The 14,318-nt window shown below is 36.5% G+C and overlaps 1 protein-coding gene across 2 annotated transcripts in view; it reads right to left on the reverse strand.

The window, feature by feature from the left end:
* The window catches only part of LOC127629534 (RNA-binding protein Nova-1-like), an 86,244-nt gene that overhangs the window by 30,363 nt on the left and 41,563 nt on the right, over nt 1-14,318 (reverse strand). For both annotated transcript variants that reach the window (XM_052106620.1, XM_052106619.1), the window contains one exon: nt 5,452-5,618. In XM_052106620.1, the coding sequence (XP_051962580.1) occupies nt 5,452-5,618 (167 nt within the window). The remainder of the gene's footprint in view (nt 1-5,451; nt 5,619-14,318) is intronic.

Genomic DNA, 14,318 nt, shown 5'->3' on the forward strand with positions numbered 1-14,318 from the left:
TACAAATTTGTGGCAAAATGGCTATTGTTATTGGAGTGGCCATCACAAAGCCATGACCTCAAACCGATAGAAAATTTGTGGGCAGAACTGAAATAGCGTGTTCGAGCAAGGAGGCCTACAAACCTGACTCAGTCACACCAGTTCTGTATGGAGGAATGGCCAAAAATTCCAGCAATGTATTGTGAGAAGCTTTTGGAAGGCTACCCAAAATATTTGTCCCAAGTTAAACAATTTAAAGGCAATGCTACCAAATACTAACAAAGTGTATGTAAACTTCTGACCCAATGTGAATGTGATGAAAGAAGTAAAAGCTGAAATAAATAATTCTCTCTACTGTTATTGTGACATGTCACATTCTTAAAATAAAGTAGTGATCCCAACTGACCTAAGACAGTTAATGTTTTCTATGATTAAATGTCAGGAATTGTGATAAATTGTGTTTAAATGTATTTGGCTAAGGTGTATGTAAACTTCTGACATCAACTGTATATCGGCCACTGATACATCGTGCATCCCTAAAACCATTATATTCTGACAGTTATGATTGGGTGGGCCAGCTGTCAATCTGGGTAGACCCATTCCACCCTGGCCCTTGTGTGGCCTTGCCCTTGGTGTACATTAAGAATACTGTATGCATTTATTTTCTCTTAAATTATTTGCAAATTACTGTAATGGCTATGTGCAGTACAATAGATTTTCAGATGAATAAATGACATTGGGATTGATCCTTCAGGGTAAGAGTATTTTTTGCTCAAATATAACTGCTAGCTCTTCAATAGCATTAATGCCCAAATTTAATTCTTGACTGTGTATTTGTGACTACTTGTAGACTAAATTAGATGCCTTCCTGTGCATTTATGGGCCATTTCTTGTCTGGATTGGAAAACAACAGGAAGTAGGAAGCAAGCGGTGCTGTGCTGTGGAAAATACAATAGGATACTTGTGCTGACCAAAAGGAAGCTACTGAAGAGTGGCACTTCAACATAATCTGAAATAATGTGGCCATAACAAAGAGCCATGTGGACGATTGAATTTCATTCCTGTGTTGTGGATGAAGTGGAATAGGCACATGGAATGATAGTGAGCATGGAAAGACAGCTTTTAGATTAAGCTTTTTGGATTTAAGGTGTTAGCCGTGCCCCTATGCAGACAATTTCTTTGCAGTCTCAGTGGTTATCGTTTATGATTTGAGATCAGCAGCTGTTACTTAATAATATGACTTTAAATCTTGCATTTTATCTCTCAATCAGTCTGCTGCCTGACATGTACTGCAATGACACCCTCACTGGTGGAATAATTGCAAAGGAACGCTAAGATAAGACACGATCACATGACCACTATAACACCAAAGTAGACCAAACCTACAATTGGAAATTGGCACTGGCTTAATCTATCCCAATCTTAATTCTAACTATTGAAGTATCAAATAGATCATCCAACAAAAAACTAAACAAAAATATGTACAAATAAATATATTAAAACAATTATAGCTCAAATTTATTACAAATACATGTAATTAGAATAAAATTAAATACAGTTCTAATGTTAAAGCACAGTATCAAGTCTATCTGTAATCGTCGATCAAATGAAAAAAGCATTATTTAAGGAAGTTTTGGCTAAATTGTACATTCTCTGATCCAAAGGCATGGGAAGGGCCTAGTGAGCAAGACTGGAAAACAGTTTCAATGAAATTTCATTGTATGTATGCAGTATATATAATGCAATTTTCGCTTCTAATAAATGATTTATGTTAAAAATGGCAGCCCGGTTCAGAGAGATCATGCTTGTGGGCAGGGCTCTGCCAGACTGAAGAGAGCCCCTGTGATGGTGATGGATACTAGTGTACTTTTTATTCTCCCTTTTTTCCTTTTATTTGCACAAAAGCAAAAAAAGTGATTGTTAACAATGAAACAGTAATCTGACAATACATTACAATTAATTGTGTTATTGTATAATTGCATTATTGTTGTTTAATGATTTTGTAGTGTAATATTACAGTTTATGAATAAAAACGAATGAATCAATCCTCAATATAATTTTTTTTTCCTTCAGAAGAATATTCTGCTGTCCTCATGTGCAAGCTCATCCTTTGAAATTATAATCATTTACGCATAACAAAACAAAAACAGTACAGGTTAGAGCTTTTGTGTTCTTGTGTTGCCCTGTGGAAGGTGCTAAAACCTCAGCTGAGCAAAAACGTCATTTTTTGGTGTTTGTTTTGAACCTGAATCGTTTGGGTATAGAAAATCTTGTGAAGACATTTATTAGCAACAACCCTGAGTGCAAGGCCACATTTGGTAATTCAAGTAACAGGTAGGACATTTCTTAATAACTTCATATTGTAGCATATGGGTTCATTTTAATAGCTGTTTTGTCTGAACATTTATATTGTTTTTTTATGGTTATTTCTCATTTACACTGACAGGACAACAATTTTGAATGTGGTAGAATGTAACTATTGCATTGGCTGGCTTATTGAATGACTTAATTGCAGGTGAAAATGTTCCATTGTATGTGTGCGTGTGTGTGGGTGTACAGTGATCATGATCTGCGGCCTCCCAGGAACAAACTGAGGCCCCTTTGTACAATGGGCGTAAAGTGATAGGGGGGACACAACTTCAGCACCCCTTACCAAAAACTCATTACAGCGCCTTTGCTCGGATCGAACATATTTTATATATCTCCACAATCTAATCTTTCCGCATCTCTGAACAAAGTATTGATCATCAAATTGCACAATGCAGCAGAATGCAGATGACGCATGATGTCCCAGTGGAGACAATAGAGTGGACTAAAGTGAGGTGTGTTGCTTCTCTGATAAACTCTATAATTACATGCATTAATAATTAGGTCAGCAATGTTTCAGGAATTCAGGTAATGGCCCTGTCTTTACAGAGACTGCTCAATAAGCACAAAGAGGGCTCTTCCTTAATGGACAGGCTTAACAAAAAATTAAGAACAGAAAAAGGCAGCATTAGGCCTGTCGTGATTATTAAATAATCATCTAATCGCGGTTATTTAATCTACCCGCGTTATTTGAGATAACGCCAAAATAATGCCCAAATAAGGGAATTTTAAGCAAATATATAGGCTAAATGTCATCAACAGTGCATTTGTGTGTCATTCAGTTGATCTCCAAGTGTCACTAAGCCGCACCGCAGATGTCAACCATCAGCTCCTGTCCGGAAGAGCACATGAACCGCTTCTCAAGCGCACTGATGCATGCACCGTCAGCAGAAGCTGGCGCCAAACTGCAGCAAAAATATAAACTAACAAATATAAACTTTGATAGTGAAAGCAAAGTGCTCTGGCATTACTTTAAACGATCGTGTATGGCAAATGTTTCTAGTCATTGTGAGTTCATTTAAGCAGTGTTAAAGGTACACTCAGCGATACCTGAGAAACAATGTTGATATTCGAACTTAGCTGCCAAAACAAACACATCCCTCCATTCAGTGCTCCTTTGGAAGCTCCGCCCAAATGAATGCACACAAATTAATTCCTTTTACAACTCAAAGGTCTCTCCACTGCTGAAAAGCCTTGCAGATGTTGATGTGGCTCTTAGCCCTTGACTTATCATAATCCTTCTTTTTCAGTTTATATCCATCTGACCTTTCTCGGTCTGTTTCTAATCCATTTGTTTGGAGTTTAGAAAGTTCGCATCAGCCAGATTTGCCATAGCTCTTCTAATGAATTTCCCTCTTGCTCTGCCCCCACCCCCCATCCTGTGCACTCACAAGAACCACCCCGTATTGCTGACTGGCTGGAGTAGTGTTAAGGATCAGTCCGATCCACTTTGTTTTTGTCTCATTTACAGAGCCAGGGCTGTGAACAAATACTACATTTTTTTTTTCAACCCACCCACAGAATGGACAGCTAGCAGACTGTGAGGAGATATTTGCACAATTTGACAAAAAGTGTATTGGATTACAATTACTGAGTGCAACTTTAATTACACAGTGACACAGAGGAGATGCATGCTTACCGTTTCTGTGGAGTGATCAAATAATGAAACAAAATCAAAAAAGGTTTTGCATCATGAGACATGAGGGCTTGTGGGTTTAATCAAAGACCATTCAAATAACGTGTGAAAGTGAAGAAATTAGGACATCAATATTTTACTATTGTAAAAATATAAAAACAAAATATATTTTTTATTTTTAATAAAAAAATAGCTTATAATATAAAATAAAAAAGTTCCAAAACACAGTGTTAATGTAAAACTGACCAAAACCAAAGTTGTCCAAAAGAGAGACTTGAACAACATTTATGATATTTAACATGATATTTAAAACATAATATTTCATAGTCATTCATAAGTTTTTAAAGCCTTAAAAGGAAATCATATATCCCTATTTTATTATTTGATTTATATCTTTGAAATTAAATATGAAATATGACAATTTATATGACAAAACAAAAGCCCTAAAACAGACAATTAATCGTCATAATCACAATTACTTGTTTGACAATTAATCGTCAGCCAAATTTCATAATCGTGACAGCTATAGTCAGCAAGTTTTAAATTATTCATGGGTACGGCTGACTCTCTCTTTGTCCTAAGGGGGATTTAAATAAGTAAATGATAAATAAAAGAGAAAAATCATCGCTGTGAATGAAAACAATGTAGGAGCCAGGCAGATCAATGGGCCATAAAATGGACTGGCCAGTGGCGATAATCTCTTAGATATATAGCTATAAACAATCAATAGTTTCTCTAACTGAGACTCTGAATCTCTCTAAGTTTGTTTGCTTGTAACACAAAAGGCCAAACCAAGTGGGATCTGTGGGACTGAGTTAACTGTTTATTATAAAGGATGATAAGATCAAAAAGTCCCTCATCTCAGTTCATTTTATCCTGTAGCTATATAGATGGGCCCTTTTCCTAATGTTTTTATTTTTATTATTGCAACTTATTAGAGTATTAGATAAGTAACATTGAAAAAATCAGTTTCTTAATTAGTTTTTCTATCGTTTTTCTATCGGAACTACTTGAGAAGCAAAAATATGTATAATAATAATAGAATATATCTTGATGAATAAACTTAAGCATAAACCTCACTAAATATAAACTTAAAACAAGAAAAAAACAGGTAATTAATATAAACTTAATTCAATACTACTTGAAAACAAGTCTTAATGAATTTTGTGATTTTGTTTCTCAAGTAAATGTATCTTGTTTTAAAGATGTTTAGATTTATTACTGGAAAATAAGACAAAAATACTGATTATGAAAATAACTTTTTGCACTGAAAAACAAAAACAACAACAAAAAATAAGTGGTAATGACACCGAAGAGTAAAATTTCAGATTCAAAATTAAAAAAATAAGAAGGTTCTTTTATTTTAAAAGGTTTCTTCTTGTGTGATCTGAAAATCTGCAAGGATTGAAAGTAAAACGGAAGGAAAGGAAACAGAAAACAGGAGCAGAGTATGAGAAGTGAGGCCTCACCTGTTTGACACGGTCAGGGTTGACAGTGGTCTGTGGCTGAAGTATGCTGACTGGTTCTGTTTTCTGAGCACTCTGCGGCATCTCTCGCACCTTCTCTGCGATGAAGTCATGGACACTATTCAGCGCCTCTACGGTTCCCTGGATCAAGCAGACACGCTCTGTTGTTCCTAAAAGAGGGACACAGAGAGTTCCACTATAACCCCAATACAAATTACAGATGTCTTGCGAAGCATTTGTTGAAACATACCAAAACTTTGGTAGTCAATTCCAAAACCAGTAGTAACATTAAACAATTTTTGATAACAATTTTGTTACCACAGAAAAATTTACACTCACTGAGCACTTTATTAGGAACACTCGTACACCTAATCAGCCAATCGTGTGGCAGCAGTGCAATGCATAAAATCAAACAGATACGGTCAAGAGCTTTAGTAAATGTTAAAATCAACCATCAGAATGGGGAAACATTTTGATCTTAGTGATTTCGCTCGTAGCATGATTGTTGGTTCAGATGGGCTGGTTTGAGTATTTCTGTAACTGTTGATCTCCTGGGATTTTCACACACAGCAGTCTCTACAGTTGGTGCCAAAAACTAAAAACATCCAGTGAGAGGCAGTTCCTTGTTGATGAGAAAGGTCAATGGAGAATAGCTAGACTGATTCGAGCTCACAGAAAGGCTACAGTAACGCAGATAACCACTCTGAATTACTATGTACAATTGTAGTGAGCAGAATGGCATCTCAGAATGCACAACACTAGGAACCTTGAGGCGGATGGGCTACAACAGCAGAAGACCACATCTGGCACTTTATTAAGACCATAGTGTTCCTAATAAAGTGCTTATTGAGTGTATATTCTATTGAACAATAGTCAAATATTCAGTATTAACATTTTTAAAACACATGTATACAACGGCTTTCCACTTTGGCTTGATGTAAAATATATTAAAATTATGGCAAATTAACGCTACCAAATTTATGCAGTTAAGACCTGGCACTTAAGTACCGGTACTTTTGACATCCCTACTAAGCATGCTGTAGAACACAATACCTACTGTATTGTACTTCAACAGTGTAGACAAGAGGTCAGGACCAATGGAGTAAATGTTCTGTAAAAAGGTGAGGCCACATTATACTTTTATTTAAACACATCCGAATGTGAGAGACTGGAAATGCAAGCTAATGCAAAGAAATTTTACATTGCTCTGCGAACGAAAGTTGAAGTTTGACAAACTCTGACTTGCAAACTCGGATGGGGAGAAGATGTGTGACCAATAGAATATCGAAACGTCACACACTGACCTCTTGGCTCAATACAAAAAAATATATATGTTTTTATTGTTGCAGGAAAGTGAGATGGTATATTTTAGCATTTTGAATATAACATTAATTGTAATTTATTATTAAAACTAGAAGCCTTCGAGCCTTAAAACTTAGAGTTTAATACAAGAAAAAAAGGTTTCCAAGAAAATACATGCAATTTACTACTCCAGCATGCTTCACTGTTGAACAATTCAACTTTTTAATTCTATATTGAATTTGTCATCTTGTAAAACCTCCTTAATAATCTTTGTATGCATATTATTTCAAATAAAGCTCTCATAAACATTTCTGCGGTAAGCCAAAGCTGTTCAACGTGGGTTGTACAACATGTTCTTGTGATTGACCATTTTTGGAACTGTTGTTGTGATGGAATGCTTTTATCCTTACATACAAGCACCATGAAATATAATCAGCTGACAACACCAGAAATCACTGATAACAGAAGGCTTATTTTATATTTTTACTCAACTGAGTCAGATAATATTACAGTGCATTGTTTGTATGACAGCACATACAATGGTTGTAAGTATCTTATGTGGTAACAAAGAGTGGTTGCATCAATCATTTGGCTATCAATCACAATACACCAGAGGCTACAGACATTGTGTTAGAAAACAAACAATCAGCATTAAAGCATCTGCCCATGTAAATACCATGGATCTATGTACATGCAGTTTGAAGTTATGGGAGCAGCTGCAATAACAGTCGCCTGGCAATGCTACTATTTTAGGCAGTCTATTCACAGAAAGCCTTCCATTAGACGCCCAGAAGTCTCCACTTTAAATTAATTCTGATTAGATATTGGCATTTTGACTCCAATTCCGCTGTCTCTCCAACAGAATATAAGGATGTTAAATGCATGCACACAATTGCGATTGTTTTACCAGTTTCAGTGCATGCTCAAAAGGAATTAGCTGACTGCAATGCTCTGATTGGTTACTAATCCTTTTTTGCTATAACATTTAGCCTAAAATTGTGCTTCCGAGACATTTATCCTACAGACCCCCACCCCCATATAAGAGACATGGTGTGATTTTGGTGCCGAGTCTTTCATATTCAAAAATAAAAACAAAACCGAAAAGCCAGAAGAGGATGGAGAAAGTAAAAAAAATGAAACTAGACTGATCTGAAGCCAGGATCTCTTGGCTCCCGTGAGGCTGGGAAGCGAATCAGCCCTTTTCTGCACAGCGAAGTAGGGTTTTCCTGGTTTCCTTTAACCTTCAATTGTTTACTAGTATGAAAATAATTGGGTTCAGTTTCAGACAGCTATATGAAGCTCTGTTAATACGGTGAAATTGAGGAATATCAGGATCATGCATGGTATCTTACAAAAGAGAGAAAGAGAAAAGCTTTGCTGAGCTCCCGACAGCTGGCAGCCCAAGAGTAATCTGTGACGGACCAATCAGAGCTGTACATTATTAGAGCAGAGATCACCATTGTTTTGGCAGAGAGATGGGAGGGAGTATGAAGAAACACCAGTCAAACAACTGTCAAAGATAGTGTATGAGTTTTAGCTGTGTATATCTGTGGGGTATTAAAAGTCCAATTAATTGCGATAATTCTAATTAGCATTTTTCTAATTTAATAAAGTTAAATTTTTCATTAAAAATAATATTACCAACACAACAATTTGAATGAAAAGTAGAATTGAACAATAAACACACATATCAGAATTTTGTGCCCCTTTTGCTTTATTAACAAATTTGCTTATTTGATTATTGACCTACAAATAGTTCAGAATCTTACATATTTCATATTTACACATCATCATTTTCAAAGTAAATTCTATAATTTTCTGTTTATTTCCAGGTTTAATTTAAATGTTGTTTCCCATATTTTCAATGTGGACTTTTGAACCCCACTGTATCTGTTATAATCAGCATGTTCAGGGATAGTTCACCAAAAATGAAAATTCTGTAATTACTTGCACATTACTTGCTTAGGCAGAATGTTAACAGCCTGAGTTACCTTTCACATTCAATGTATGGAAAAAGGTGCAATGAAAGTGAAAGGTAACTAAGGCTAACATTTTGCCAAGCATCTTATTTTGTATTCCACAGAAGAAGGAAAGGCATATGTTTTGGAAAAAACATAAGGGTATTATTTTACATTTTGGGCAAATTATTCCTTTAAATGAACAAGACATGCGTAACTCAGCTAATATGCAAAACAGCATAATACTGCAGTAGTGGTAATGTTAGCTTATGATATGTTGACTGCCTGGTAAAGGGGTCTTGGAGGGGCTGTGATTAATCTGTTTTGAGATAGCCAGTGGGATACGGGCAGGGAGGGGAGCAGTAAGGGGTCACTGAGGGCCTTCTTCCCTCTTTCTTTCTACTACCCCCCATATTTATACCATGATTCATGGAAACAAGTAAACGCTTCAAGCTGCAACCTACATTAGTTAACATGAACTATCTATAATTTAACAGCATTTATGTTTTTTTCATGTTAATTTCACCATATATTAAGTTGTATGTGACATTGGTTAATGCTACTGAACAAACATGTACTACAAATGAACAATTATATGATCTTAAATAAGCATTAACAAAGATTAATACAATGAAAATATTGTTAATTGTTAGTTTATGACATTAAATGCATTAACTAATGTTAATACATATAACTCTATTGCAAAGTGTTGCCGAAAAAAGAAATATCCATGACTTATCCATGTTGTGTTAAATTTGTATTCATTTCCAAGCCTTTTCCAGGACTGGAAATCACAATTCTTAAATTCCTTAATATATACAGGTTTTCCCATGACCATGGTAACATTGATGTATAGTACTTACAAACAAAATAAGTATGCACTTAAAGCATACTCTTGCCAATATATGCAAAACATCAGGTAATATCATTAATTACAGATTATCAAACAAAATGTATCCCAAGCAGGTTCACAGTGGTAGAAAATATTTCAAAACCATTTGCCCAGCTTGTCCTTTGGGATAAAAGTGCACTGTCATGTGGATCACAAATGCTGATCACATTGGATTGACCCATAGATTGACAGGGCTCTGGACCTATAGAGATGACCACAGCAAGCTCAATAAGCAATTCAACTGATGCCTGCTGCATAACAAATGAGGCCAACTGCTGGAACACATGGAGAATCTTTTAAAAGACACTTTACACAAGCCAAACAGCAAGTTTACACCATATCACAATGTGATTTTTTTTGACAGTTTTCTGAAAGAGAAATCCATCAAAAGAGACCAACAGTGGCCCAAGAGACTTCTAGAACATAGCACCCTGCCCATCCACAAGGTTACATATGTTTCCTGGCTTTGGTGTTGGGAGAAAGGGAAAAAAAGAGGGGGATAGATGTAGAGGAAAAAGACAGAGAGGAAGAATGAGTTTGTGGGGTGGGGAAATAAAAAAAACAGGCATCTCTCTTCCTCAGTGACTCGTATTTTCCTGCTCGCCTTTCAAAGTACAGTTGATTGCAGTCTCCACATAGATGAGTCCCACAGGCGCATGTGGGTCATTGTTTTAATGTGAAGCACCCACTATGAGATGAAGTGTGGACTGTGTGGACAGGCAAATTATGCAGGGGCCACCTGGGTCCTTTTGGTGTCGGCATGGTGCACCCAAATTATTTTTAATTCTGTCATAATTTACTCACCCAACCTATATGACTTTATTTCTTCCGTGGAACAAAAACTGTTAGGTAACCTCAGTCACCATTCACGAAAAGGAATGGTGACTCTTTCTTGAGTCTCCATTCAAGAAAGATAGTCATATGAGATTAGAACAACATGAGGGTGAGTAAAAAAAACAGAATTTTTATTTTTGGGTGAATTATCCCTTTAATAACTCTCTGTATAATTCATGTTTGGGGGGGGGGGCAAACATATGACAGGTACATCACCACAGCAACAGGCAAACCCAGAAAATATTGTGGGACAGCTGCTAATGACGTAATGTGTTTTTATTTTAAAACAGAGAGGCAAAGATGAGGTGTTGCATGTTCTTATGTAATCATGACCAGTAAAGAGGATGGAGACCGATGGGGATAGAAAATTTGTAGAGAGTTTCCATTCAAATCTCTTCATGCCATTTGAAACTGTATTTTATAGTCTAGTACAACTTCAAAGGCCTGAACTAATCCTTAAGTCACTAGGGCAGATGTTGAAAAAATGGTTCTGTAACCTCAAAGGGAAATAATTTAATTTAATGAAAGTGAAGTAACCAGGAACAACATAAAGGTGAGTAAATTATGACAGAATTGGTGAACTATCCCTTTAAGTCCTCTTTGGAAGAGGTAAACAATCAACTCAGCTTTGTCTCCCAGTGTCTTAAAGCAAGCATTGAAAACAGCAGAGGAAGGATTGAAGGGTCTCCAAAGAATAACAAAGGATCTGGAAGAAAGAGTGAATTCCTCTTCAGTGATGTCATTCTTTTTGAGAAGTACTGGGTTTGTCCCCCCCACATCAATAGTGATGCTGTCATGGTTACGAGGCCCATGCTGTGCAAACAGCTGAAGAGATGTCTGGACTGCGATCTTGTCCTCATCTTTTGCCTTGTGTTCACTCTCACCCTCTCAAGACCTTCTTGAGCACCCCTCCAAGACAAAAAAGAGTGAGAGACAAAAAACAGCCAGCATGTGTGAGAGAGAGGGAAAATTCTAAAAGGGAAAGCAAAAGGGGGTAAAATAAACTCGGAAGAGGAAAAAGGGATTTTTTTATTCCATATGTCCTACCCACCATTTAAAAGGGCAACATTACTCAGAGTGAAACTAAACTCTCAAAAAGAAAGATGAAAAATAAAATGAGGAAGGGGGGTTTGACAGGGGGTCTAAACGTGCCTACCAGGTGCCTATTTAAAAAGGCTCATGGGAGCTGTTTTTGAGAAACATTTCCTCTAATTTGTCTCAAAACAATGCTGATATTCTCAGATTTTGTAATATGTAATGTGCACTGTTGTAGTGATATTTGTTAAAAAAAATATTGGGAAAGCTGTCATCATTTACTCACCTTCATGTGTTCCAAACATGTATGACTAACAAAAGAAGACAGCCTCAGTCACCATTCACTTTAATTGCATGGAGAGAAAAAAAGAAACTTCTTGTGAATTTCTTGTGTTGGAATTACATGAGTGAGTAAATGATGACAGAATTTGCAGTTTAGAGTAAACTATACCTTTAATTATTTGGAACTGTGGTACAGTGTTGTGCATTTGCTCACAGGAACCCATATTCGAATCCGATTTGAGTTATGTGAATCATGTCCCAATCCCATTCCCCATCTCCCCCTTACTTTCCTGTCTGCCTCAACTGTTCTCTAAATAAAAGCTAAACAAGCCCAAAAAGTGGGCAAAATTAGTCAAATAAAAAGAGAGGGTCCATAAGCTTGTACACTGACACGGATGAGGAAATGACTCAAGAGGCAAGGCCAACTTCACTTGTTACACAGATTTGAAAAGAGGGAACTGCATTTGAAGATGATTAATCTCAAGAGACAAGGGAAAGAAAGCAGGACTTCACTGCCAAATGGGACGTTTCAAAGACACAAAAAATTCTGTGATCCAATGTGACTCAGTTCTTAACTTCGCTTTTTTCTGAAACCTAAACCCTGAAGATTACAACCAGCCATTGTGTTATTAACGGTTATATATCTGTTAGATACAATTCTGTATGTCAAGTGAGATTTTGATGTTATTGCTGGAGAATTGTTTTTAAAGTGAACTCCAACCTATAAATTGAAAATACAACAACATACCAGTCTGAGTTCTGTCATGATTTATTCACCCTTATGTTGTTCCAAAACCTGTTTCAAAAAAATGTCAGTCAATAACGATTTAAATTTCCATCTGATCCTCAATCAAAGCTATCGAATGGCTTCAGCAGACTTGGAATATAGTCTCATTTGGACTACTTTTATGCTGCTATTTGTAATTTTGCATCTTGATAGATCCAGTCCCTATTCACTTTCATTTTCCGAAAAAGAGCAGTCAGCACATTCTTGAAAGAAACACCTTTTGTGTCCCACGGTTGAATGAAAATAATTTGAGTTTGGGAGAACTGTCCCTTTCACACTCTTGACTTTGGTGTTGCATCATCAATGGATGCTAGTTTGTCTGGGTCTTTTAATAAAAACATGAAAAGATATTTTTAGCTGATCTTTTTTTCTAAAGAAAAAGGATAGACCAGTTGCCTTTGCCTTGCAGAGGAACGGAGAGAAGGTGTAAAAATCCATAGATGTTTTAGCGTTTGCTCTTGTCAGAGTCAGCCCTGCTTAACAAACAATGAATTTACAGATTCAATTCTTTTGAATGTTGCACAGACTACGGTTTCAGTTAGACTCTTCACACACTTGTATAACAGCTTGTTATACATAATGCATCTTAGCCCAAACACAATGCCTCTCCTACAACATATACATTCAGTAATACACTCATGTTTCTTAACGTGGGCTTTTTGCACACCTTCATACTAACTTACTATGTCTGTCTTGATTCCCCATGTATCATTTCACTTTGAAAGCATGCTTGTATTAAGCCACAAGAGCAGGAATTCTATGACACTAGAACACACACATACTTATTGTATATGGCCTTATATCCCAGAGTGTATTTGCAATCTCCAAAGGCCTGTGTGGTAACCGGAGATGGTGTGAATTCCTGGCAAGCACAAATGATTCTAACAGTGACTGATGGCCATCTACATTAGGCTACAGAGGATTGGGGAATAACCCACTGCACCAAACAATGCCATAAGTCTATTGAGAATGAGTGAGGGTGCCTGCTGTAAACAGAATACCTAATAAAGATCCCTACTCCATCTCCCTCTTCCTTTTGTCTGCCCATCCTCTAGTATGAATAATGAAGAAGTAACAAAAAGATGAATAGAGGAGAAAGAGTGAGCAAAATGTAGGAGAGGTTTTGTGAAGATTGAACTTGACATCATTTTAGTTACTTTCCTCAACAAACTCATTTTAAAATTATGCCACGTGCAGTACATAAACATAAGCTTTGTTCGCTTGCTTAAGTTCAGCTTCTTCCAATGTACAAATTAGGCTTCATCAATTTCACAAGGTGAACATTAAAACAGGCACAAAAATCCATTGAAGGAAGCACCCCAGATAGGGCTGGGCAAGATGGCCAAAAACATTCTCACTATTTTTTTTTCATATCATTCGATATCGATTTTAACCACAATATACATGTCATACCATTAATGAGGCGGAACTGCATTCCACGTGTTTGTAAGACCTCAAGAATGAATTAAACATTCCTTGTTTGTTTACAATTAAACTCCAGAAGGTAAGCTACCTTTAAAGTATAGGGTTTAGTCCTACAAAATGTGTGTGATCTCTTTTCAATGAACATCACAAGAAGAAGAAACACTTTCTTGTCTGTGACCGCGCTTTAGATCATGAAATAGTTTTTACTAAATAGTACATAAATAAACAGTAATGGTGTTGATGTTGGAGTTTTTGTTGTTGTGTTCAGTCAATAGCTGTATTGCATTGCCAGTGTTATCTTGTTTGGGACACAAGGATATCAAATTAGCTGGGTTGTTAGCTGCTAGTTAGCAGC

The sequence above is a fragment of the Xyrauchen texanus genome, chromosome 36 (assembly GCF_025860055.1).
Source record: "Xyrauchen texanus isolate HMW12.3.18 chromosome 36, RBS_HiC_50CHRs, whole genome shotgun sequence".
Lineage (NCBI taxonomy): Eukaryota > Metazoa > Chordata > Actinopteri > Cypriniformes > Catostomidae > Xyrauchen > Xyrauchen texanus.